Source organism: Cydia splendana, chromosome 1, assembly GCF_910591565.1.
Source record: "Cydia splendana chromosome 1, ilCydSple1.2, whole genome shotgun sequence".
NCBI lineage: Eukaryota > Metazoa > Arthropoda > Insecta > Lepidoptera > Tortricidae > Cydia > Cydia splendana.
Window position 1 is genome coordinate 22466979 of NC_085960.1, and position 27599 is coordinate 22494577.

At 38.4% G+C, this 27599-nt stretch overlaps 1 protein-coding gene across 1 annotated transcript in view; it reads right to left on the minus strand.

Annotated features, from left to right (window-relative positions):
* Positions 1–7981: 7981 nt before the first annotated feature.
* The window catches only part of LOC134796917 (protein argonaute-2-like), a 29751-nt gene continuing 10133 nt past the window's right edge, over positions 7982–27599 (minus strand). Inside the window, exons 10-23 of the mRNA XM_063769117.1 lie at positions 27084–27253; positions 26428–26521; positions 25609–25713; positions 24563–24690; positions 23664–23781; positions 22530–22697; positions 19720–19827; positions 18916–19035; positions 16790–16879; positions 16577–16705; positions 16294–16403; positions 9617–9710; positions 9103–9305; positions 7982–8690 (exon numbers count right to left, since the gene is read on the minus strand). Coding sequence (XP_063625187.1) covers positions 8594–8690; positions 9103–9305; positions 9617–9710; positions 16294–16403; positions 16577–16705; positions 16790–16879; positions 18916–19035; positions 19720–19827; positions 22530–22697; positions 23664–23781; positions 24563–24690; positions 25609–25713; positions 26428–26521; positions 27084–27253 — 1734 coding nt within the window. The 3' untranslated portion in view covers positions 7982–8593. The remainder of the gene's footprint in view (positions 8691–9102; positions 9306–9616; positions 9711–16293; positions 16404–16576; positions 16706–16789; positions 16880–18915; positions 19036–19719; positions 19828–22529; positions 22698–23663; positions 23782–24562; positions 24691–25608; positions 25714–26427; positions 26522–27083; positions 27254–27599) is intronic.

Consider the following 27599-nt stretch of genomic DNA (forward strand, 5'->3'; position numbering starts at 1 on the left):
CGAGTAGGTAAATAAATGATCAATCACTCAAATGTCATGATATCTAAGATTCCCACTGAACGGACGGAGTCAGCGCACATTTCAAATTTGTACGGCCGCCATATAGGTAAAGAACTATTTTGTGAATTTTTTTTCAAAATTTTAGGCCCAGTAGTTTCGGAAATAAAGGGGGTATGGTCGGACAGACAGACAGACGCAGGAGCGATCCTATAAGGGTTCCAGTTTTTTTCTTTTGAGGTTCGGAACCCTAAAAATACGTACCAACTTAGTAGTTTCGATACTAGAGAATCTCTAGTGTCGAAACTACTAAGTTGGTACCTATTTTCTCTATTAGAGATCAATGTATGGCACTCACGAATTATTAGACGATTAGCCTGACACCAAAATCTGAGTGATTCAATAATATAGGCAGCAACCCATAAAGGTCAACGAATTATACATCCACACATGATATACCTACTTATAAAAAGATAGATCGCAGTCATGTGATAAGCTAATGCATATGGTAATCGTTTTAATTATTGATTGATGTAGGTACATACATATGAACGTTTCGCACTTTAAGTTCGAAAGGTTTTAAATCTCCAAATTAAACTATATACTAATTGTTTTAAGATTGCGTTTTGCTTGCATTTTCAATGGGTGCAGCTTAGATATTAAACTGTATGTTTCTACGCGTCGTGACTAACGGCGGAACTCTGTAAGGATTTAGTTAATTGATACTGAACTACTGTTCCGCGTAATCACTCACTTCTTTAAAGATAATTTTCCAACAAGACACCTACCTATAATACCTACTCTTACATGTACGTCAAGCTATTTCATTTATTATTCCTGATTTTTTTTTTGCGTTGAGTAGTCATTTTATAGATTCCACGTGTAGGTATATTTTTCAATATTGAGCGATTCTTTTATTTTTTGCCATTTTTATTATTGTGACCTTTTTTGCCACTTTTGTGTTATTTCTAGTCAGGATCGCGAGCCCTTTTCATCCTTATAAGATTTTAATTTCATTTCATTTAAATTTCCATACATTTTTCAAACTTTCCTTTTTGTTAGCGCCATACAAAGTATATGGGGAAATGGATGGGTAACACAATAGGAAAAAAACTTTGGGACATTTTTTTATCCCATCAGGATCGAAAGAGCTCGTGATTCTAAGTAGAAATAACACAAAAGTGGCAAAAATGTCATAATATATAAAAATGGCAAAAAATAAAAGAAACGCTTTATTTTTTTATTTGTTTCGTCGAATTTCGTATTATGTACAATATAATCGCAATTTTCACCTTATATCCCAAAAATTCTTCCTCTGAGTTACGAAAACGTCTATGTAATTTTCGTAAGCGGAAATTAACATTCATTTTTTGGAACGAAGTTATGATTTCGTACTGCCTGCCTTCCAGAAAGATAGCCCTTCAAACCCATCAAATTTTATGGAAATGTAACGGAAGATAATCGGCCTACCTACAACATTAGTTTGAGCCGAGCCAACAACGCCATGCCTTCGGATGGGTCAAGTTAAAAACTTCACATAGGTACCTACAGACGTACCTATTCTGATTTTAGATCTTGATTAAATAGTTATGGATTAGATGTTAGTGTCAAAAGTGACGTTTCTGGTTGAAAGTCACTTGAGCCTAATCATTTTGACAAATTGTAAATACCTATTGTAATCCCAAAATTGCCTAGCTCTTGTTCGCAGTTGCAAAGGCAGTCGCGCAATTAACCGCGACCGAATGGAACCGGGCTAATTTTGAAATACGCTTGTAGTGCCTATAATATGCCATCATCATTGGCCTGTAACATCAATAAGATGATATGCCATAACTTTATGGATTTATTGTTAATTCCTTTTTAAAATAGGTAACTATTTAATTGTGATAATCGTATTCGAGCAAAATGCTTACGTGACCGCGAACACGTTCAATGGCATCTCAGAAAGTTGTTTTCGCAGGACAAGCTTCGTAGTTGCAGCAGGAGATTTCAAATAAATTAAAAAAGGGTGATAAAGTATCATATTGCTTATTTTCAGTGTTTCGTACCCAGAAATTTTAAAGAACCTTATATTATAACGAAATCATTTCGGTTTATGTGATATGAATATGAATCATTTATTTTTACCACGAAATAGCCAAGAGGGACTTACCTATGGTTATATTTTTTTATTAGGTACATTATCTTGAATCTTAACAACTTTTTATCATATTTTAAAAGGTAACATGGTGACAGATTTAGAAAATAACAATAAGTAAGTAAGCCCTAATATCAGAAAATAAGAAATTACTTCGCGGGGTATTGTCCTACATACCTACCTGTTTATTTATTTATTTATTTAAACTTTATTGCTCAAAGTATATACAAAAATGTACAAATGGCGGACTTAATGCCAAATGGCATTCTCTACCAGTCAACCATAGGGCCAAACAGACATCTACAATTGGTGCAGAGAGAGAAATATACCTATTCAGTGAATATAAAAAAAGCAAACTATACATATAAACTACATAAATAAATAAAATATATATAAACTACTACATATTTATACAATACATACTATAAATATAATAATGATGGATATTATTCGGTTTATGCCGTACTAGTGTCACTAGTTTTCAAAATTCCATTCCCTGTTGCTGACAATGGCCGACATTCTTCTATTCATATAATAATTAATAAATCAGATCTCCATCGATGCACTGTAAGACCTTACGAACTAACCAGGTCAAACGGACGTAATATAAGGTAATAATGGCTAATTGTTCATAAATACTCAATCAATGGGTGGTTTGGTTGCTCGGTTTGCATGCAAGCGACGTCTGATTGCCGGCACGACACATGCAAAGCTATTCGTGATCCAAGATATTGTTGGAGAAAATTAGCACCTAATTAGTCTGCTTAGTGTACGGTCAAGGGGAATCTTAAATGTGTTAGGAAGCTTATAATTTTCTAGCTCGATCGTGCGTTAAAATTGCAGGTTTTTACTGGAGGCAATATGACTAAGTACCATCTTACGATTTTTCTCAGGCTCTTCCTCTAGATTTACATAATACTAGTACGTAGTTCGCCCCGAACTGAGAACTCGCGGTTCGCCAAAAAGATCAATAGGGAATATTAGGCAAAGCTCTGTGTAGGTGGCACCTTTGTGGCACATACAGTAAACAAACCACATTGACACACGTCAATCACATGGCCTACCGCGAAACAAGAAAACTGAAATTTCGTTATCTAATCTCTCTATCACTCTTGCGTATTCGAGCGATAAAGAGTGCATAACTAAATGTCGATTTTCGCGTTTACCGGTAGGCCCTTGTTAACAAACCGCCTTGAAGCATCAATGTCGTATTTTATTGTCTGTGAAAACTTGTCAAAAAACAGTTTAAGGCACAGTATGTATAAGTTAGTCTATGAATTTACTGAGTCGGTAGTGCTGCACTCTGGCGGCAGAACATTGCAGTAATATCCCCTATTGAATGCAGTGCTACTTAATCCGAGATGGGCATTTCGTAATTGATTCCTGATTCCACGATTACTTGAAATTACTTTTTAATCTGATTACCGATTCCCAGATTACTTTGTAATCTAACAATACCGAATTACTAAGTACAATTCCATTTGAGGAATCAGGAATCAATTTCTCGAATATTAGAACTAGTGGCTCTGTGAGCTGTAGACCTCGCGAGCAGAGCTTGAAATAACATGGTGCTAAGAGCTTTAAATACACCGTGTTTTTTTTTGATTTCCGTTAATTTCAAGGGTGCATTCCTGAGCTTAAATCAAGTAACTTTCTCAAAGACACCGATGTTCTAATTAAGTCCATTTCGGAGATAATCCATAATTTATTTTTTTACTATAAGGCCTCTACAAGCGTGTACACTTGCCTTAGGGCCGGCTTACATATTGATTAGTGTTTAGAATGAGTTCATACATTTGCTACTAAACTTAAGTACAATCTCGGTCGATTGATGTACGAAATGACATTGATATGTCACAGATTTCAATTGTTTGGTTGAGTTAAATGTAATGCCCGTGTTACAACAACGCTATATGCTACATTTAATTACTTTTTAAACAAAAAAAAAAACAAAAAAGAAAACAAAAAATTTTTTTTTTTTTGAAAATTAACTATGCCATTCAGTTCTTATAAACGTACTTAACTATACCCCGAAGTTAACGGAATTCAATAAAAACACGGTGTATAGTAAATTAAAGAAAAACAATACGAAATTTATGTGTAAAAAAATACAAAAAGTTATAATATCCCAGCATACAATTACTGGGGATCGAACCCAGACCCTCTGTGCAAACAGAAAAAGCGAACGTTTACAAACTGAGCCAAATAGTTCTTAGATGGGTTGACGAAATTTAGCTACTCCTTCTCAAATTAAAATTAGTTAAAATTAAATATCTAAATACCGCCTAAACCAGCGATAATTTTTTTCTGCATTTTTTGCTATTAACTCTGTAAACATGTTTCAAAAAGAAAAAAGTCTTATGATATCGATACGACTATTTGTTTAGGCGCCAGGTATCACGACTCCGCCATTTTTAAAAATTTCCAAAAACCGGATTGACAAAAAATTTTTATTTAGTCATAAAATTCGGTCACAAAATTTCACGAGAATCGGTTAAGAATTGCGACCTGTAGAGGAGAACATCCGGACATACGAAAGCAAAATGCCCGAGTCAAAACGTAGACCTTCGCTTCGCTTCGGTCAATTACTAGTAATTGGAATCAATGTCGATTCCTCATTACAGGAATGCATTACTTGATTCCTTTCAGATTACATTTCGTACTACTACTATCAAAAGTAGTATTTCGATAGTAGATATAGATGTTGTTGACTTACTAGGATGCATCTATATCTTATTTAAAACAGGTGCGCAGATTTCAAAAATGATGACCCTATAAAACGACATCCATGTTGACTTTTATGACATACTGCATGGCCGCCATCTTGGAATCCTAAATGGTCATCATTTTCGAAATCTGCGCCCCCTAAAACCTATAAAACGACATCCATGACGACTTTTATGACATAGTGCTTGGCCGCCAGCTTGGATTCCAAAATAGTCATCATTTTCGAAATCTGCGCCCCCCTAAAACCTATAAAACGACATCCATGACGACTTTTATGACATAGTGCATGGCCGCCATTTTGGATTCCAAAATGGTCATCATTTTCTAAATCTGCGCCCCCCAAAACCTATAAAACGACATCCATGACGACTTTTATGACATAGTACATGGCCGCCATTTTGGATTCCAAAATGGTCATTATTTTCGAAATCTGCGCCCCCTAAAACCTATAAAACGACATCCATGACGACTTTTATGACATACTGCATGGCCGCCATTTTGGATTCCAAAATGGTTATCATTTTCGAAATCTGCGCCCCCTAAAACCTATAAAACGACATCCATGATGACTTTTATGACATAGATGTCAGTCGTGTCCAATGCGCGCAGCGACATAGACGCATTGATGATCAATTAATTTAATTAATTGCGAAATTAGCGCGGCTCGGCCGCAGCTAGCGAAGTGACGCGATGAGTGCCTCCGGACAGAGTGCACCGATCGTGAACGAGCTCCTCGCCTTTCTGCAACAGAAGCTGCTGCTGGAAGGAGTGATGGACACGGTGTCTGCTGTCCAAATCTGTTCGTCGAGTTTTTCCGTCGAAGATATCTGTGCAGCAAAGAAGGTGCTGCACGAGTCCCTCGGGATCGCCGGCACGTATGTACCTCACCGGAGAGGAGATGAAACCGGGAAGAAGACCCTCGAGAACATCATAAACGTTCTAAGGGAGAATGAAGATCGGATTCCAGAGTTTACGACGACGGGTGCCTCCAGCCTGCCGTCCTATATTCCGGATCATGTCGACGTTAGGTGCTTGTTGAAGGAAATCGTGGCCCTAAAAACAAGTCTAGCAGATGTCATTTCGAAGTTTGATGCAGCCCAGGTCACTATAACCGAGTTACGCAACGAAGTCATCAGTTTGCGAAACAGTGCCCTTACTCGGTCGACGGCGTCGAATTTCAAGTGCGATGACCGGCAAGCCACGAGCGCCGAGTCGGTCAGTTTGCGAGTTGCTGACACTGTAAAATGTGTCGCATCAGCTGTGTTGCCGCCCGCGATCCTCCCGCGCGCGCGCCCTCCCCCCGCCTCCTCCAAATCACGTCATCGTGTTTACGCGGATGTCGTCGCCGGTCCGAAAGTCGCACCGAACCGGGTTAGTGTACCTGTAAAGGGTACTGAAGATCGAGCGGCTCCCAAGGAGAAGCTCCCTGTTACCAGTGTGGATGAGGAGGATTTCACAGTGGTATCAAGAAAGAAGAAGCGCTGGTGGCCTAGCGGTAAAAGCGTGCGACTTTCAATCCGGAGGTCGCGGGTTCAAACCCCGGCTCGTACCAATGAGTTTTTCGGAACTTATGTACGAAATATCATTGATATTTACCAGTTGCTTTTCGGTGAAGGAAAACATCGTGAGGAAACCGGACTAATCCCAATAAGGCTTAGTTTCCCCTCTGGGTTGAAAGGTCAGATGGCAGTCGCTTTCGTAAAAACTAGTGCCTTCGTCAATTCTTGGGATTAGTTGTTAAGCGGACCCCAGGCTCCCATGAGCCGTGGCAAAATGCCGGGATAACGCGAGGAAGAAGGAAGAAGGATCAAGAAAGAAGAAGGCGCGCACGGCGCCTCGTAAGACTCAGTGTGGTACCGCCGAACCAGCTAATTCTGGCTTGCGGATTGCTACACCGAGTAAGGCGCTGTACGTATCGCGCCTGCATTACACCGCCACGGCTGCTGAAGTGGTGGAGTATGTACACCAGAAGACCGGCTACACGCTGAGGGTATTCCAGCTTCGATCGCGCCACTACGTGCACTTCAACTCTTTTGTGGTGCGCGTGCCGCGACCGCTGCAGGGAACCATCGAGTGCGTCGACTTCTGGCCGAAAGGTGTCGTGTTTCGGAGGTTCCGGGGCAAACTGCAGAATCCGACACAAGAGCAGCCGATGCAACGGAGCCACGCCGTTTTGTCGACTAAATAGTGTTTAGTTTTAAGTTTATAAAATACATATGTATGTTAGTCTGTAAGGTATTTGTAATATGGGCCTTGTTGCCTGAATTAAATTTCTAAATAAAATAAATAAAAATAAAAATAGTGCATGGCCGCCATTTTGGATTCCAAAATGGTTATCATTTTCCAAATCTGCGCCCCCTAAAACCTATAAAACGACATCCATGACGACTTTTATGACATACTGCATGGCCGCCATTTTGGAATCCTAAATGGTCATCATTTCAATATAATTTCAATGGCGCTAGGCAAGTTGGACAAGCAGTACTTACCTACATAATTGTGTGGAGGTTTTCGGTTTTCCAGATTTACAAGCCTTTAATGAATGAGATCCGGGCAGCTATCAAAGTTCGTATGTAGGTAAATAAGTGCCTACCTAAGCATAAATGGCGTTAGAGAAGGAAGCATAGTAAAGGTAACAATCGATAATCGCTAATGCTAATCGATATTAAAATAAGTTTTTGGTATAAATTAAATTATTAGTACACGCTCTTATCGCCGACTGTACTTTTCTTAATATAGGCAACTAATACTTATCGATCGAGACAATTCTAAAAACATCAGCTCGATGGTACCATAATATTGTATTGTCAAATTTTCAGCTTTATCGGAAACCGGGAAGTGGATCTTTGATTAGTCAAACACACAGACAACGGGACAGATGAAACTAAAAAAAAACTTGGAAAATGAATAGGAATAACGGATGTGAACCAAAAGTACCAAGTGACGTGGTTCAACTGATCATTTTCTTTTCGGTTTGCCTGCCCCTCGGCCTGAAGTGGGTCCCACTCAGTAAACCATTCTAATTTTTATTCATTTAAATTTCGATCAATGATTGTCGCTTCCACTACGATCCTTGATATAGTATAATAGACAATAAAATAATAAATAAAAAAACTGTCATATTTCATAATATAATTTAATATGCAATTTTAGCTTAAAACACAATTGTTTTTCGACCTAATTAATTCAATGACATTATAATTTCACAATTTTTTTCTTTTACTTTTAGAAACAGTTAAAAATGATACGAGTAAAGTAATGCCAGAATGTGTTCCACTCAATTATAATAAACAAAATTTACTTGATAAAATATATTCATTGTCATAAAATAATCGTAAAATGACGAGATTTCTATATTAGATGCCAAAACGCAAGGGTTAATTACTCTGTAGTATAATATGAAAATATTACTGTATATTGTATGCATTTTAGGCTGTTTAAAAGACACTTAAAAATATTGATTACATTTCGGCAAACCAGTTTAATTTTATTATATATTCAGTTTTCCCTGTAAAGGCGGATATCCACTGCGGCGCACGGCTACATAGCACACGTTCTTCTTCTCTCCTCTCCAATCCACATATGATAAATGTTGGTGAATTCTAACGTGACTCAAATTGGTGCGTACCATGCGCCGCAGTGTTGACAAGTTCGACCTTAATATTCGGTCTAAAGTTTAGACCGAATAAGGTCGAACTTAAGTCCTACAGTCGCATGTTCTTTGTTTAGACTCTAAACAAAGAACATGCGACTGTATGAGAGCATTTTGTCGAGGACCCGGAGCCGGCGCGGCTCGCGCTCCAGGCGGGCGTTGTCGAACCTCTCGTCGCTGTAATTAAATACAAACCAATTAATAACGTGTTTACCACATTCATGCGCTCTGGCATCGGTATCAAACAAGGGGCACTATTTTTTCCTAGAGTTTGATCGCTCGTATATGCTCGCATATGCTCGTGAGGTATACAGCTCACAGAGCGACTAGTGATATACTAGTGCCTCTGTGAGCTGTATACCCTTTTCTTTACAACCACTATTTGGTGGTAGTAATCAGCCTTTACAATAGACGTGTGAATGCAACAAGCGTACTAGTTGCAATGATTAGAAGTGTCGCAAGCGCGTTTCCGAGTATTCGCGGTATTTACTTACTGTGTAGGAAGGGAACAAAACAAACGCAGATCCTTTAATTACGCGTTTTCCGAAGTCAAAAATACTGATAGGGTGTGAGAGTTGTGAGTACTCACTAGGTGAGCGAGCGAGCTCGCAGGCAGGCGAGGTGCGCGTAGTACGTGGGCGTGGGGTAGGACACGGAGCGCATGCAGCGCGAGTAGAGATGGCACAGGTAGTACGTGAGCTGCTCCACCTCGTCGTGCTTCAAGTTGCCGTCGTTGCACACGGCGTGGTAGCGCGTGGGACGTGCGGTGCCCTTGATGGCTTGGTGCGATACCTCAAGCAAGACACGAATAGTTATGGCATTGATTGGCATTGATCTTCTTTTAAATGGAAAAAGTTGACATTGATTCAAGAGATTAATAAGAAATTTTAGGTTAGAAATTTAAAAAATTGTTCTGTCTTAAATACAATTCAATTTACGATCACTCTCGTATCCGAGTTAGTAAATAATATATAAAAGCGCGGATATTAAAAATTTTTGTATGTGCCTACTGTATATATAGATAAAAAAATATCGCGATACCGTTTGGTAGTGCAAAATATTGAAACAGTATTAGTATGTCCTTGAAGTAATAAATAACTTACCAAGTAAAAGTCCAGTTCAGTGGCGTGGACAATGTGTTTGTCCACCACGGTTCCAGGCTCCACATTTTTCGGATTATTTTCACCAGTAAACAATCTGAAAAATATATCTTTATGAAACCCAGGAACAATTTAAGTAGCTGCGTAAATATGTATGATTACTAATGGAGCATTCCATGAAATTGTCTACCGTTTGTCCCTTACGAACGCGATTTTCTGAAGATTTGCAGGTATAGTATCCTTTTCTATGACAAATAGACAAAAATATGCACAGAAAAATAATTGCCTGCTTTAAATTCCGAAAAAAAAGTCGCAACACAGGAAACAAAAACTTTTACAAAAAAAAGAAAACAGACTTCAAAAAGGATGACATAAAATATTATCCGTTTTTAAGTACATGCGTTACCAACTGATATGTTTGAAGTCGGTGCCAAGCTAAATTTGAAGCATACCATGATTTTAGGGTGACTCGATAAGAATGTGGCTATATGTACGTTGGATTACCTACCTTACACCACACGACAGCAATGATCATACTTTCTGTAGATATCTAAGAACACACCGTCAAGCCACCTTGGCGCAGTCCGTACCATGTCTGTCGGTACTAGTATAAAACCAATGCGATTGCCGATATGTTTTTTAAAGAGCAATTTTTACAAATTTTCGAACTGTCCATAGTACTCTGGTGTGGGATTGGGACTGAGTTATTTCCCGCCTCTTATCCAGAAAACTTGATTTCAAAATATAAAACAATCCAAGGACCATCTACAGGGCTTTAACTTTTTACCTGCATGGCAAATTTCACCAGTTTACATGGCAGTTGTTTAGCCGGAAAGGTGACAAAGAGACAGACAGAATTACTTTCACCATTATAATATAAGTAAAGTTGTAATGTGAATTATAGACATAAACCTGATTATTTTTGACCGGTATTGTTACTATTTGTCTTGGCACCGACTTCAAACATATCAGTTGGTAACGCATATACTTAAAAACGGATAATATTTTATTTCATCCTTTTTGAAGTCGGTTTTCTTTTTTTTGTAAAAGTTTTTATTTTTCAATTTTTGGTTTTAAGGCATTGTTAAAAGCTTATGAGTGACGTGTGACGCATGAATGAAAAGCATAATAATGCGTATCACTAAATTCGAAATTATTCCTGTCACTACACAAACACAAAATCCATCCTCCGCCCCGCCACTGACCCAATCCCTCAACCCCCCAATCCCTCAACCCCCCGATCACTCAACCTCACAGCACATCAACCCCTGATCACGGAACCCCTCGACCCTGAACCACCAACCTTTCAACCGCCATTTCCCGACTCCTCAGTAGCCTTACCATAAGTCTTACACTGACATATTCGCTAGCGTGTGCGTAACTTACTTTCTATGCGTCGTGCTGGCATCCTATTAGTGCGAACGAGATGTATAGAAAGTAAGTTACGAAGACGTTAGCGAATATGTAGTAGTGTCAAACTCTTGGTAGGGCTACAGTTGTACTTCATCAAATTGGTGATTTTCGGGGGGAAATGCTTAAGTTACTATAGAAAACAACGATGTCGCCATACTCGTGACTTTAATAATTGAGGAGCTCCCTCATTTCCTTATGAATTCCGTCATCAGATTAGAACCAACAATGTTATGGGAACACCTTAGAGGTAACTTCGTTCAAACGAAATAAAAAACCGGGCAAGTGCGAGTCGGACTCGCGCACGAAGGGTTCCGTACCATAATGCAAAAAAAAAACCAAAAAAAAAGCAAAAAAAAAAAACGGTCACCCATCCAAATACTGACCACTCCCGACGTTGCTTAACTTTGGTCAAAAATCACGTTTGTTGTATGGGAGCCCCATTTAAATCTTTATTTTATTCTGTTTTTAATATTTGTTGTTATAGCGGCAACAGAAATACATCATCTGTGAAAATTTCAACCGTCTAGCTATCACGGTTCGTGAGATACAGCCTGGTGACATACTATTCCCACTGATCGAAAAATATTTTCCTTTAAAAAAGGTACAATCGCGAAAAAAACCTAATAAGTGGATAACCAAAGGCATAAGAAAATCTAGTCAAACAAAACGTAAGCTGCATAGTATAGCGCGCCACAATGCTGATGAATCCTTCCTGAAGTACTATAAACAATATAAAAATACATTCAAAACCGTCCTTACCCATGCCAAGAAAATGAACATGTATCGTACAATCAGTAACGCAAAAAATAAGGCCAAAACTGTATGGAATCTAGTTAAGGAAACTACAGGCAAATGTGTAAAGGCTCAATCTAAAATAACTCTAAGACTAGATAACGGCATTACTAGCGATAAAAGAGCAATAGCAAATGCGTTTAACAATTACTTTTTAAATGTAGGGATGTCATCGTGCAAGACAAAAAATAAGGAACATATAAAAGCTATGCACAAGCTAAAAGTAACTAACAGTAGTTCAATATTTTTGAGCCCGATAACAGAGTCGGAAATCATCCGAACAGTAAAAAATCTTAAAAATAGTAACTCTACTGGACCAGATAATTTAAATACTAGATTCTTAAAAGATAATATTCACTTATTGTGTTCCCCATTATCCATAATATTTAATAGTTGTATAGAAAAAGGTATTTTTCCTGACCTGTTAAAAAAAGCTAAAGTAATAACCATACACAAAAAAGGAAGTCGCTCTGAACTAAATAATTATAGACCAATATCCCTGTTATGTGTCGTCTCAAAAATACTAGAGAAATGCTTAGCTGAGAGATTAGAAAGACACTTGACAAAACACAACATGTTAACTACACAGCAATATGGTTTTAGGAAAGGAAAAAATACTTCAAATGCTGTAATCAATTTAGTAACGGAAGTAATGTTTAATCTAAATAAAGGCTATAAGTGTGGCGGAGTATTCTGTGATCTGACAAAAGCATTCGACTGTGTCGATCACAGGATACTTCTCGACAAACTAGAATATTACGGAGTTCGTGGCTCTGCTCTGAATCTCTTTGAGTCATATTTAACTAACCGCACTCAATATGTGGAAATATCGTATGTAGATTCTGATAGCGTAGCTCGTTCTGAAGAAGCTGTAGTAAAATACGGGGTGCCTCAGGGCTCTGTACTAGGTCCATTATTATTTCTAATTTTCATAAACGATTTACCCCAATCTCTTACCTATGGAACACCTTATCTATACGCTGATGATACCAGTGTCATTTTGAATGCGACCACTACCCATGAGTTCAAAGTAATGATCAAAAAATGCTGGGAAGAAATCGAAAATTGGTTTACTGTCAATGGCCTTAGAATCAATCATGAGAAAAGTTATTACACTATATTTCGACGTAGCCCTAAAAGTACCGACTTCGACTGTGATGTACCAATACAGAAGGCCGAATGTATTAAATTTTTAGGGGTAGAACTCGGTCCTTATCTGAGATGGAACAACCAGATAGACTCCATATGCAAAAGGCTGGCTAGTGCATGTTACTCCTTAAAATCACTTTCGAAAGTAGCTGATGTAACTATACTTAAAACTGTATACTTTTCCTACTTCGAGAGTATTATCAGATATTGTATAGAAGTATGGGGTAACGGAACGAACATAAACTCTATACTACTCTTGCAAAAAAAGGCACTACGAATTATTGTGGGATCTAAACACATACCAGTCACTCATCGCAATATGTTTATAGACCACAAAATATTTACAATTACGGCATTGTATTTATATCGAATATGCGTTTATATGTATGTCAATCAAAATAATTATAGAAAGGCTGAAGAAACCCATCATTTTAATCTCAGAAACAAATCAAAAATTGTTCAAATTAAATCTAACTTTATGCATTTTAATAACAGCCTTAACAATATCGGAATTAAAATTTTTAATAAATTAAGTACCGACATAAAACAATGTAGTGACCTAAGAACATTTGACATAAATGTAAGAGATTATTTCATAAATAGACCATTCTACACAATTGACGAATATTTTGCCAACGCACTTGATTAAAATTATTTTAGGAACTGTATTTGTAACTTCCTAGACTTTTTTATTTATTTTTACATCATAACTTGACATTTATACAACATCCGACATTATTTTATACATTTATATTTTTAGCTAGATTTAAGATATTATGACTGTAATAGTTGTAATTATTATATAGTTTGGACTGTAATTTGTAAGTTTTATGTGTGTATGTGTAACTTTAAATTTATTTTATATCGATTTTAATTTTAATGTATTTTCAATGTTTTTCTAATTTTGTGCCAATTAAATTATAAACATAATTGAAATTGTAATGGATAATAATTAATGTAAATATTGTAAATAATTGTATATACCTACTTTGTACCTATAAAACTGTATTTGCATGTACATGTACTTAACGCAAATAAATAAAATACAAATACAAAATACAAAGACGGACGGACGGACGGACGGACGGACGGACGGACGGACGGACGGACGGACAGCGAAGTCTTAGTAATAGGGTCCCGTTTTACCCTTTGGGTACGGAACCCTAAAAAGAATTACTCAAATCGGACCACGGGTTTCGGAGTAATCTACATTTATAAAATCATCATTATTGACATCAACAATCATCATCATCAGGTCCACTCTATCAAATTAGTGATTTTCAAGAGGAAATGCTTGATTTGCTTAAGACAATACCCAAATTACCATACATGTGCCTTTAACAATTGAGGAGTTCCCACAATTCTTCATGGATCCCATCATCAGAACAGCACCAGATTGATGTGGGACCACCTTGGAAGTACCTTCTTTCGAACAAAAAAAGAATTGCTCAAATCGGACCACGGGTCTCGGAGTAATCGCTGAACGTCCTACATTTTAAGAAATCGTCAAGATCATCATCATCATCAGGTCCACTTCATCAAATTGGTGCTTTTCGAGAGAAAATGCTCGAGTTGCTTAAGAAAACACCCAAATCACCATGCATGTGCTTTGAAAAATTGAGGAGTTCCCTCAATTCCTCATGGATCCCATCATCAGAACAGCACCAGATCAACGTGGGACCACCTTGGAAGTACCTTCTTTCGAACAAAAAAATATTTACTCAAATCGACCCACGGGTCTCGGAGTAATCGGTGTACATAAAAAAAAAAAACAGCCACAACCGAATACAGAACCTCCTCCTTCTATGAAATTGAAGTCGGTTAAAAATGAGTTTGTACGGGACAGCCCGTTGAATGCTCCTACCTAATAACAGTAAAATTATACATTTAGCGTTTGCGTCAAATCCGGTAGTTCTGCTTTTTTGCAGACTTATTTATGATGTTGGTCCAATGAATAATCCAAGTTGGTGACCTCGAGCGCCGAACGCAACTTTGTCAAAAATCGAAAAACCTGCGAAATTTTCGGTTTTTGTTTAGTTTTGGGCGATTCTATTTTTTTTTTTTTATTGAGCTCGTAAGATAAGTGAGTGCAGTGAGTATGCACTTTTGACTCAGGCGATGCCGCTTGGCACGATTGTTCCTAAGGTCAAACAAAGCTGATTTGGCGCGGTAGGTTATAAGAAAATGATATATAACGGGCCCTAGCTCCTAAGAGTAGGAAGAAATATAGCAAAGATTGGACCTGGGGATCCGACCTTTCCCCTCCCTTTTTAGGGGGTATGCACGGTACGATCTCGTAGCTACTGGGCCAAATCAGCTTTGTTTGACCTTAGGAACAATCGTGCCAAGCGGCATCGCCTGAGTCAAAAGTGCATACTCACTGCACTCACTTAGCTCAGCTTACGAGCTCAATTTCAAAGGTATTATCAAAAATCGGGCAAGTGCGAGTCGGACTCGCGCACGAAGGGTTCCGTACCATATAAAAAAAAAAAACAAAAAAAAAAGCAAAAAAAACGGTCACCCATCCAAGTACTGACCACTCCCGACATTGCTTAACTTTGGTCAAAAATCACGTTTGTTGTATGGGAGCACCATTTAAATCTTTATTTTATTCTGTTTTTAGTATTTGTTGTTATAGCGGCAACAGAAATACATCATCTGTGAAAATTTCAACTGTCTAGCTATCACGGTTCGTGAGATACAGCCTGGTGACAGACGGACGGACGGACGGACGGACGGACAGCGAAGTCTTAGTAATAGGGTCCCGTTTTACCCTTTGGGTACGGAACCCTAAAAACTAGTCCTTTAGGGTTAGAATCGCCCAAAACTAAATAAAAACCGAAATTTTCGCAGGTTTTTCGATTTTTGACAAAGTTGCGTTCGGCACTCAAGGTCACAAACTTGGATTATTAATTGGGCCAACATCATAAGTCTGCAAAAAATCAGAACTACCGGATTTGACGCAGAAGAGCCACGTTACAAAATTCTACAATTTCACTGGATTATAATAGGTATGTGTGATTCATATGATAAAACAAAAGCATATGTTTGTGAATTAGAGACAGCCTAATGCCAAAACCAAACAGTCTGCCATTAGGCCATTACCGTCAGTTTCAAATGTCGATTCGAGGCCAATATCAAACATTGTTTGTTTCAACAATACGCCATCGCGTAACTTGGTGCGCGGTGCGCGGTTGGTAAGATATTTTATGGTTGACCATGGTATGTATAGTGTCTATTGATTCGTGTTATGCTCAATTAAAAATTAAACGCTCTCTCGCTCTAATATAGCTAGGCAGCTAGATAACGAAACTTCCATTTCTGACCTGGTGTGATGCCGCTTCTGCACCAGCAGGAACAACACCTCGGGCTTGGCCGTGGGGCCGGCCATTCGCTGGTACGCCTTGTGTACAGCTAGCAGCTCGCTGTTCATCACCTGAACCACAACAAAGTCATGTTTCAACATTCTGCGACAACAAACAATTCAAGTATGTTTTATTGCTATTTTTAATTAGTTTAAGGGCCTGTTCCACAGTCTGAGGAAAGTATTGGATTATATGTATGTCCCAACTAGAAAGTTTTGCAAGTGTTTTAAGTTTCTAAGTTTACCTGAGCGAATTGTCCCTCGGACACGCCGTCACGGAATACATATATTTTTGTCGGCAAGAATCCGTTGCGTTGCTTGTAAATAGTCAGATGTTCGACCATCATATCCTCGAACTCGATGATCATTTCTTTCTATAAAAGAAAAATATGTGGGGTATGGTAAAACATTCAAATTATTAACTATACTTTAAAAGTTATAAAATATAATGAAATTACCTTAGGAGTTTGAATACTCAATCCGATATTATACATGAAACACTTTGGATCGATGGACGCTGTAACCGCAGCAATGCTTGGCACCGAAGTCTGAGAATTAAGAAAACATTATAAGTACTTTTCATAAGCTAAGACGAAATTTTGAGTTGAGGTGGTGGGTAGTGCCTTGTTCTAATTATGGCTAGTAACCCAGTCTGGTGACACCCCCGTACCGTAATTATTGACAAACGCCAAAGTGGTACGTTTTACAGTTCACGCACTTTTTGCGTTACTGGGCCCCTGACAATAGTACATTACGATACAAGTACGAAAAGTAGGAAATTCGCAACGAGTGGCGATAAATTGAAACACGGCCGAAGGAAGTCGACGCGAGTTGCGAATTACCTTTTCGCACGTGTATTGTACGTTTTAAAGTACTATGGCCCTTTAATTAATTTTGACTTAGGCACGTTATGTCCTTAATCCCGCCCTAGGGCGGTAAAGTAGCACCATATGTGACGTTCCACGGGAAAAGGTACCTTATGAGGGTTTCTAGTTTCGGAGATATTAAATGTTTTGTAAAGAGGTGAAAAAATGCTCAATTTTTTTTTATTGTGTGATCTGAAACCTTAATGCGTAACGTTTGTTTACCTGTTTTTATTTTTGTTATAAGTTAGTTATAAGCCTAGTAATGTCGTCTCAGAGTTTAGTAGAAAAGGTACCTTATGGAAAAAAGATTGAAAATTCCCAAAAAAACTAGTCAATACGGGAAAAGAAGTTTGGTAGAGAACTGTATTAGCATTCTGCAAAACTAATTTGATAATTTCAGTTCTGGTTGGGGCGCCTCGCAAATATTATAACCGTACATAGACCGACATCACAAATCCAAGTAGACTGCTATTATACCAAAGTTACTCTCGTCAAGTCTTTCTTAACTAGAATAATCTTCATTTGGTTTGGTCGCATGCAGTAAATCAGCCATTGGTTTGCTGAAAAATGCCAATACCCGACGCATTACCTTATGGAATATCTGAGGTCATTGAACCTCAATGCCGCTTATCTTCAATAGCAACCGAAATATATTATTGATAAGAAATAGACGACTTATACCATCTTAACCCCAAAATATTATTAGTTTATCCTAACTGTTCCATCATCATCATGCCTCATCATGTAACTTGACCACAAGGTACCTTTTCATTACATACAAATTATTGGTCTTTTTTAAGATTATTATGACAAAGAACTAATTAAATTGGGGGCAGTTTAATGTAAATTAATATTTTGTATTCATAAAAGATAAACTATAATATGATTGATATTTTGTAGTGATGTATTATTAGATTTATTTCCATAAGGTACCTTTTCGTAAATGTATGGAGTAAATACTGTTATTGTTATGTAAGTTTAAAGTGGCATAAGGGGTTAAATATAGTATTTAGTTGGGGTTTTAGGATTTATTTCATTTGAATGACAGAATCTCTTTCATATGTGCTCAGAAAAATTGATTGTGTGTCACATTAAAAGTAAAAATATTCAATTTTGTGATTTTATATGAAAAAGTCAGAAAATACATTTTCACCTCTAAATCGGTATTGTTTTTTGCTTAAACTGTCTGTCAGTGTCGTTTTCTAATAGATAAAATTTAAATCTTGAGAGCTCATTGCAATCAATCGTGAAAATGAAATAAAACTTTATTTTCAAGAGATTGGTTAGTATACACATAAATCAGTCGATATCAAAAGTTTCTATTTGCATTACAGAACAAGTCGCAATATTTTTTTAATCTCAGATATATAAGGCATTATTATTTGTAGTCAACTATGTAACTTACTTCAGGAACATAGTTTTTTAGGCGGCTAAACTTAAAACTTCTCTATCGTAAAGTTGCTCATTTCACAACATTATTTTCAAAAAATCATATCTCTGTAACTACGCAACCTAGAAGGTTGATCTTTTGTGTTATCGATAGGTTATTTATTGTAGATTACTGGGGTATGCATAACTCCATACCCGCCATAAGGTACCTTTGACCGTGGGACGTCACATATGTATCGTAAATATTTTTTATCGCTCTTATGACATGGATATAGAGCTTATTTTACCGGGTTACCTAAGTTGACGCCCTAGTAATGAAGTCTACAAACCTGATCCGGAGATGGATGTGTAACGTCAGCGCCCACCACCATCACCCTGCCGTCTTTGAGGCAGTTGGGCAGGCTTCTGTTGTCCAGGGCTTGGTTTATACCCATCAACTTGGAATTAACCTAAACGTACAGGCATATATTATTAATCAACTTGTATAACTTATTAACAAAATATGTGGCAAAGTGATCTGTGTAAAAACCTTGATTTCAACAATAACCTCCGTAAATAACCGAATGTTATCTCATTCAACAAAATATTTTTGTATATAGGTATTATTATCTGAAGTATGAACCGGAAAAAAATATTACATAGCATGGATAGGTTCATTCTAGTTTAATTCAGGATAAGCAATCCGATCAGTTTATAACAGCTGCAAAATACACAAATAACGTTTCTGTCTCATTGAGGGTTTCCGCGATCGAGTTTTCCACTAGATGACAGCACCGTGGCGAGAGGTCTAGCTGTCATAATCCACCAATCATGTTTAACCAGGTTTTTTTGTATTGGTGGATTTTGACAACAGGTGTCAAAAAGACCTCTCGTCGCGGTGCTGCCATCTAGTGAAAATCTCCATCGCGGAAACCCTCCGGATATTATTATATTGTGGGAAACAGGGGAACAATAAGCGATGACAGCGTGACCTTGACATAAACTTTAGGAATCATTTTTATTTGGTGAATGTAACTGTGACTGACGCACTTAACTGGCATAATGTCAACTAATGAGGCATCTAGCCGCCGAACGGGCGTAACATTCGTACACATAGCCAAGTTTCGAGTTTAAGCTTTCAGTAGAAAGCTTACCTTTAGCAGGATATTGCGCGCGGTCTGCGGATTCATGCGTTTGGATGCCGTCTGTTCCTTTATGCACTGGGTCAGGATCCCAACGTCGCGCTCCGCCATTTGCTTCACCTATGGAGTACATAGCAAATAGTTATTTACGATACAAGTGCGGGAAAGTGGAAATTCGAAACGAGTGGCGATAAATTAAAACACGGCCGAAGGGAGTTTTAAATCGACACGTGTTGCGAATTACCTATTCGCACGTGTATCGTACAACGTTTTACAGTACATATGGCCCTTTAAACTTTTGACATACGCACGAAAAGTGCTATTTTACGCACTAGTGCGGGAAAATAGGACCATATGTACTGTAAATAACCTTTTGGGCCCCAATAGCAGGTGTATCCGAATAGCGTGAGGAGCTACAAACTGTAGGTTGCCTTTATGCATTTGTACTATCAATGGTTTTTATTTTATTAACTTTACGAATATCAATGTGTTTGAGCCGCTGATGCCACAGCAAAAACGTTATTATTATTACACATCACAGAACACCGCCTCTAGAAACCTAATATTGGCCATTTTGTTCCCGACGCAAATCACCAAACTGTGAGGTGCGGGAGGGGTGCTCACGGCGTTGCGATTGGTCGTTTCAAACATGGCGCGCTGACACGTGTAAGCGTAGGGATGGGACATGTTCATTACAGGCAGTGGGTACTGCTACCAGTGATACCGAAATTTATTGTGGTAAAATTGTTACCAATTTAGTATACTTAGAGTAAACTTACTTAATAATTATATTGATTAATTTAATATTTCATTAAGTAATTTAATAATGTACCTGAAATTTTTACTTAACATATTAGGGCATTTCTGTTTAAAGTACCCAGAACATGAATTTTAAAGTTTAGAATTTTTATATTATTTCCACTCAGAATCGCAATCTCTTTCGATACGAGAAAAAAGTGTCGCCAAAATCTCATACAATTATTTTCTTTTGTCCGTTTTATTAAGGTCATAGAAGGTTGTATTGAAAACATATTCAAATGGACCCATAACATATGCCTATTACAAATCAACTCCGAGTTCTCTCGCACTTCTTTGAAGTTCATCATCAGGTCCATCTCATGCATGCATGGTGTCACCTAACTGCTCACCTAGAGGATTCTAAAAAACCCATACAACATATGTCTATCACAAACCAACACCGAGTTCCCTCGTACTTCTTTGAAGTTCATCATCAGGTCCATCTCGTGACATGAGACCTAACTGCTCACCTAGAGGATTCTAAAAAACCCATACAACATATGTCTATCACAAACCAACACCGAGTTCCCTCGCACTTCTTTGGAGTTCATCATCAGGTCCATCTCGTGACATGAGACCTAACTGCTCACCTAGAGGATTCTAAAAAACCCATACAACATATGTCTATCACAAACCAACACCGAGTTCCCTCGCACTTCTTTGGAGTTCATCATCAGGTCCATCTCGTGACATGAGACCTAACTGCTCACCTAGAGGATTCTAAAAAACCCATACAACATATGTCTATCACAAACCAACACCGAGTTCCCTCGCACTCCTTTGGAGTTCATCATCAGGTCCATCTCGTGACATGAGACCTAACTGCTCACCTAGAGGATTCTAAAAAACCCATACAACATATGTCTATCATAAACCAACACCGAGTTCCCTCGCACTTCTTTGAAGTTCATCATCAGGTCCATCTCGTGACATGCGGCCTAACTGCTCCGCTGGCCTAGAGGATTCTAAAAAACTTACACAACATATTACCTACATATTATGTCTAAAATGGTACAATAATACATATGGTACATAATGGTACAATGGAAAAAGCATCATCGTCACATCACTAGTCGAAAGGGAAAGGGATAGCGCATTGCATTTTCAAGTTGACGAAAAGGGACGGACATACTTCGCCTCTGCTTACTGACCAGTATAAAATGAACCCCGCGGACAAGAAACATTATTCAATGAAATAATGAATTTGATTTTCCTGTGGGATGTTATTCCATCTGTTTAGTAAGTAGATGTCTTAGATGACTTGCCACACCATTTTACGCTGCAATATCCCATGATTTCCCAATGAATTCAATAGTTTACGATTTATTTTCTTAGACTCGTGCACACTGCTAACAGGTCGTAACCTTGGGCGCAACTGATCGGAGCGGCGCGCGAACAATCTTATATTTGACCTATACACCATACGGGCGGTGACCGCGAGTCGTCCTATAAGCTCGGTCTATAGGGGTTGGTCTGTGTTACACATTTTTTGTTTCCACATAGCATTAACATCAAACTTTTTTATTTAAATTTTCATTTCAATCATACGCCAGAAAAGATTTTTTTACAATAATTAATTACAGGCAAACGCCTAACAGAGACTAGACACGGAGAAACTAATTTTTTTCAACATTGGGGCAGAAATAAAAGTTACTACAAAACAAAAAATAAAGCACCCCTTTACTACCACAAATTATAATGAATATCCTTTACAAACCTGTGGAATCTTCCAATTAATTAGGTTAAATTCTGTTTATTAAACCTTTTGAACGCCACAGACGGCAATTGACGTCAACGCAAAATCGTGACAACGACGCCAAAGACCGACCGATCGTTTTTTGATGAAAATCTACTGAAAAACACCCCACTTTTAGGTTGGCATTATTTATGCACAAAACTAAATTTTACCCCAGTGGCGTCAGTGGCACAGCAAATGGATGCGCCGTTTGGCGTTCAAAAGGTTAATACCAAAGATTATGTTTTATGATAGTCAAGGAGTCAAGTATTTAGCATAATCCTCATACCCTATGGTAGTAGTCGCGTCCCCTGGTGGGCACAATTATGAACAGGAACTTGACTTGCTCTTCCAAGCACTTCAATAACGTATTGCGTAGCTCTTGCATTCTCAGATTGAAGCACTTGACCGACGGTTCCGACACGGTCATGCCCATCTGACGCCCGCAATTCATCATCTGAAATATAACGTAATATAATAATAACAACCATATACGTCCCACTGCTGGGCACAGGCCTCCTCTCATGCGCGAGAGGGATTGGGCTATAGTCCCCACGCTGGCACAATACGGGTTTTGGACTACACATACACCTTTTAATTTCTTCGCGGATGTATGCAGGTTTCCTCACGATGTTTTCCTTCACCGAAAAGCTAAAGTGTCATTCTATGGAACTTGCTAACTATGTAAACAAACCGCCATACTGATATCATCATTCAGTGACAGTTTCAATATGGCGGTGTGTTTACATAGTTAGCAAGTTCTATTCAGGGTGTCCCATAAGTGACACGTCACAGTGACACTGGAGGTAGACCAGGCCAAGAAGACCCAAACCAACTTAACATGACACCAGTAAAAGTGGCACGGTTTTCGAGTTATTGCCAAATTAAGGTTTTTCATGAATTTTGACCGTTTTTAACGTCTGACGTTAGTCAGTCCGTTAACTGTGGTTGGTGCAACCGGTCTTTATTCTTATAGGAATTTGTCGCTAAATCTTAAACGCGCTACGCCACAACGATCAATCGTTAAGCTGTCATTTTGACTTATGTATTTTTTTGTAAGAAAGGGATAACATATGAATGAACTAATTGAGGGGTAAATCGTTACTCAACTACAATCAATGTCCCGGTGAATATAGAAAATCATGTGATTTTTATCGCATTTATGTTATAGATTTGTAAAAGAGGTTTAAGAAAAGGTCGTGCAAGTGTTAAGTAAACGTCATAATTTCATAGAAGTTAGACGTTTAAAATAACACTTACACCGTCTGAGCTATTAAAATCGCTGCCAACTTAGCTTGGTCGGCTTGGTCTGACTCTACGATTTTTTCTTAGTTTTACCTCTATTATTATTAATAACCTTCCGGTTCAAATTGACTACTCAAAAACTTTCAACCAAAGAATATAAGAACTTATAATTACATACCAAGGAGATGATATTGGCGGGGTCTAACTGGGACCTTTGGTCAGGCTCGATCATTATGAAGCCCCAGTTTTGCAGAGCCTCAGGCTTCAGCAGCCTGTTTGCTTGCCACGAACCATTCCTAGAAAACAACATTCAGTGAAAATTGGTATTCAAACGACGCATATATAAATACAACACAATATACTGTGTGTGTCTGACCATGGGGCTTTAAATCCAGGGCTCGATTCTACTCGCTAAACTGAGCTACTTTTACTATGGCACCAACCCCGAAATCCCGATTTTTTTTTTACTTTTTCATACATTTTGGCTGATCAGATGTCGACGTTTTCTATGGAAAAGCCAAAAAAATTTCCCCGATTTGAGGGTTGGTCCCATAGTAAAAGTAGCTTAGTTTAGCGAGTAAAATCAAGCCCTGGATTTAAAGCCCCATGGTCAGACACACCATGTATATTGAGTAAAATCAGTTTTTTAAAAGACGTATATTTATTTAATTATTTTAGTCGGATTGAAATCCCCATATGTCAATTAACGTTATATTGTCGTCGTGACCCATTCCGTCGTAAGACCAGTTGTTTTTTTTTTCTGGATTTGTTGTATTGTTAATTAACACATTCATTGCCAACCAGGCAAACAAGACATCCGCGCCAGGCCACAACAATTTCGTCATATAAAGCTGTAGTACCACGATCCCGATCGGGTCGTCCGGCCTGGGAACGAAATCATAAAATACCCGATAGTCGGGTTTTCGGCCCTGAATGTGTTAAACAACATATTTTGCAATGATTTCGCAAATAATCTGTTTTTTAATTAAATTAAAATTAAAATCCAGCCTTTTGCCTTAACAAACCAACGAAGGCCTACACTTTACTAAAGTTGTAGTAATAAATAAGCATAAGCACCTAGGCTCGACGCTGCCACTGCCGGTCTCCAGCCTCGGCGGAGCCAGGACTTTCGCGTCAACGGGGAAAAACTTATCGGAAATCTCCAAACCAAACTGTTTGAAATCCCTGTTGCGCGAATAGTCCATCTGGAAAATAAAAACTTTACATATAGGTACATAGGGTAAAAACGGGACCCTATTACTAAGCCTCCGCTGTCCGTCTGTCCGAGTCCATATGTCCGTCTGTCACCAGGCTGTATCTCACAAACCGTGATAGCTAGGCAGTTGAAATTTTCACAGCAGATGTATTTCTGTTGCTGCTATAACGACAAATACTAAAAACAGAATATTTAATATTTAAGTGGGGCTCCCATACAATAAAGGTGATTTTGATTTCGTTTTTTGCGTAAACGGTACGGAGCCGTTCGTGCGTGAGTCCGACTCGCACTTGGCTGGTTTTTTTATTCGATATTATTTTAATAAGGATAAACGCGCAAGACTTAACGCAGATGGCGCAACAAAGTAGTAATGTACGAGTTCAGTGAAAACGAAGTCACTCGTCATAGACAGTATTTTTCCGCGACAATGCCCAACAACTGCAATAATTTATAAGAAATCAGCAATAGTAATTGTCTCTTGTCAGGTCGTATTCATTCCAATCCCTTAAGCAGTTTAAGAAAAAAAATCGTGATTGAGCAAAAAAAATCCAATCACCCAACAGAGAGAATTAAACACCCCAAGTTTCACATCAATACTATCATTATAGGCCGACCGTTTAACTCAGTCCTCGGTCCTAGTCCTGAGTTAAGCGGTCGGCCTATAGTAGGATTATATTATAACATAACCTTAGACATAGCACGAGAGCGCCGCCACAATATCACGCCCGTATAGACTACTCCTCTTTTACTAACTGTATTAATGAGAAAGGGTCGGGTAGTCTATCTCTCGCACGAAATACTATCGCGCCGCTCTTATGCTAAGCCTAATAGTATTTTTTTAGTAGTATTACATTGGTTACACTAGTATCAACGGTCCTTCTTGTCCATATAAAAATGAAATACTCACATCTTTGATGACCTCCTCGATCTTGCGCTTGCGCTCGTCAGGGGGCGTGGCGGCCTGCCGCACCATCGTCGACAGCTGAATCTCGTTCAGCTGCCTGTTGCGGGCCTGTACCAACACGTTTAATATCACACACCTGTCTGACAACTTACTTATAATCGTTTGTCTTTATCTTTCATTTTGACTTATGTACTTGTAAGAAAGGGATAAAACATAATTTAACTAAATCAGGCCCGTAAAGTTGTATGAATAAGGGGGTATATTTTTATGTCAACTTTGCAATGATCTGGTCACAATGGTCTTGAAATTGAACGGATTATTCTACACATGTAAAAACAGTAAGGTAATTAAAATATCTAATTTTGATAACTCTCACTATTTTATATATTTCAAATTAAGCCAAACACAGGCCAGATCCATGGCAGAAAAACATAATTGTAGGCTGAATGAACGATATACATAAACACAGTACAGTCAGCAGCAGAAGTTGCTAAGCGGGCGAGGTGTTCAAAATGACCTTGACACGCTCTTATTCTCTTAACAATAACGTCGGGTCAAGATCATTATGAACACCTCGCCCGCTTAGCAACTTCTGCTGCTGACTGTACAAGCTCACGATAGCTGACCTCTGGTAGGAGATTGCACTGGAATGACAAGTAATAAACATCAGAAGCGCTTCGAGAGTGTAGCGTTCAAACATTTAGGAACGTAAGTGTTTTACTCATGCCTATAGTTGACATCTACGGGATCATCTCTAGGATATCTGATGCTATTTCGCATGTCACCCAAAATTTTATTCCTAAAAATAAACTGATTTCTTACCTGTCCATACGCAACTTCCAAGAGCTCCATGGGGTAGTTTATGTTTTTATCCCTTGGGCCAACCCACACGCAGTTTAAATTGGGATAGCGCAACCTGAAGGGATAAGCATAAAGGTTAATCTTAAATATCAAACGGGTTCTATAGCACACATTTAACATTGTACAATTACTCCAATCCGTCTAAACCGTACTTTAAGCACAAATACCATAATACGCGCGGTACTTACGTACGATGTGTACGGTGCATAGCAACATTAGCACCTATAAAAAACATACTACAACCATCAATTTAATTATTTGGCTTCTTCCAAATTTTCCGCCATTTCGTCTAAAAACAAGTAGTTTTTTTTTAATATAAAACTACAAATTGATTGTATTTTATTTGTTATATTGTGCAATAACGTTTAAAATAAATAATAACAAATACTTTTAATTTATTTCCTATAAAATGTTATGTTCGTTGTGTAAGTATATGCTGCCTCCCAAAGAAGGTAAAGCCTGACCAGTAATATATGATCATTGTCAAGAGGGCGCTGTTATTCTCGTGTACAAGGTGACAATTCAGTATAGTATGAAAAAATTAGTTCCAGTGAAATTCGGCAACATGGCGCGTGATCATATATTCCTGGTCAGGCTTTATGCATTGACCGAGTGACCTGTATCCCTTCTCCTTGGCGAAGTACTCGGCGACGGTGACGTTCTTGGTCTTGCCGCCGCCGATGTCCATGGGGAAGGACAGCCTGCTGGGCGAGTCCGTCAGCCCGTTGGCGATGAACTCGCGCTTCTGCCCGCCGGCCGACGTGTCCCCACCGATGTACGCGACCACCTACATCAATTGCATGATATAACTATATCTTGGTTTGACCAACTGGTCAAACCAATTTGTCAGTCAGTAAGAACCAGGAAAACTGTACGCATCCTTTTCTTTTGGGTAGTACTAGTGTAAGACAAAGATAGTATGATTCTCTCTGTCTATGATTGAAATGAGACAGTCTTTTGATAAACTATACATACCTACGGCAAGTTTGGACTGGGGACTCGCAACAACCGGGGACAAACTCTGGTCAACTTTCTTGAACAAAAACATCTATACGCAATGAACACATTCTTTCAAAAGCGTGCATCAAGAAAGTGGACCTGGGCTAGCCCTGGCGGCAAGATAAAGAACGAAG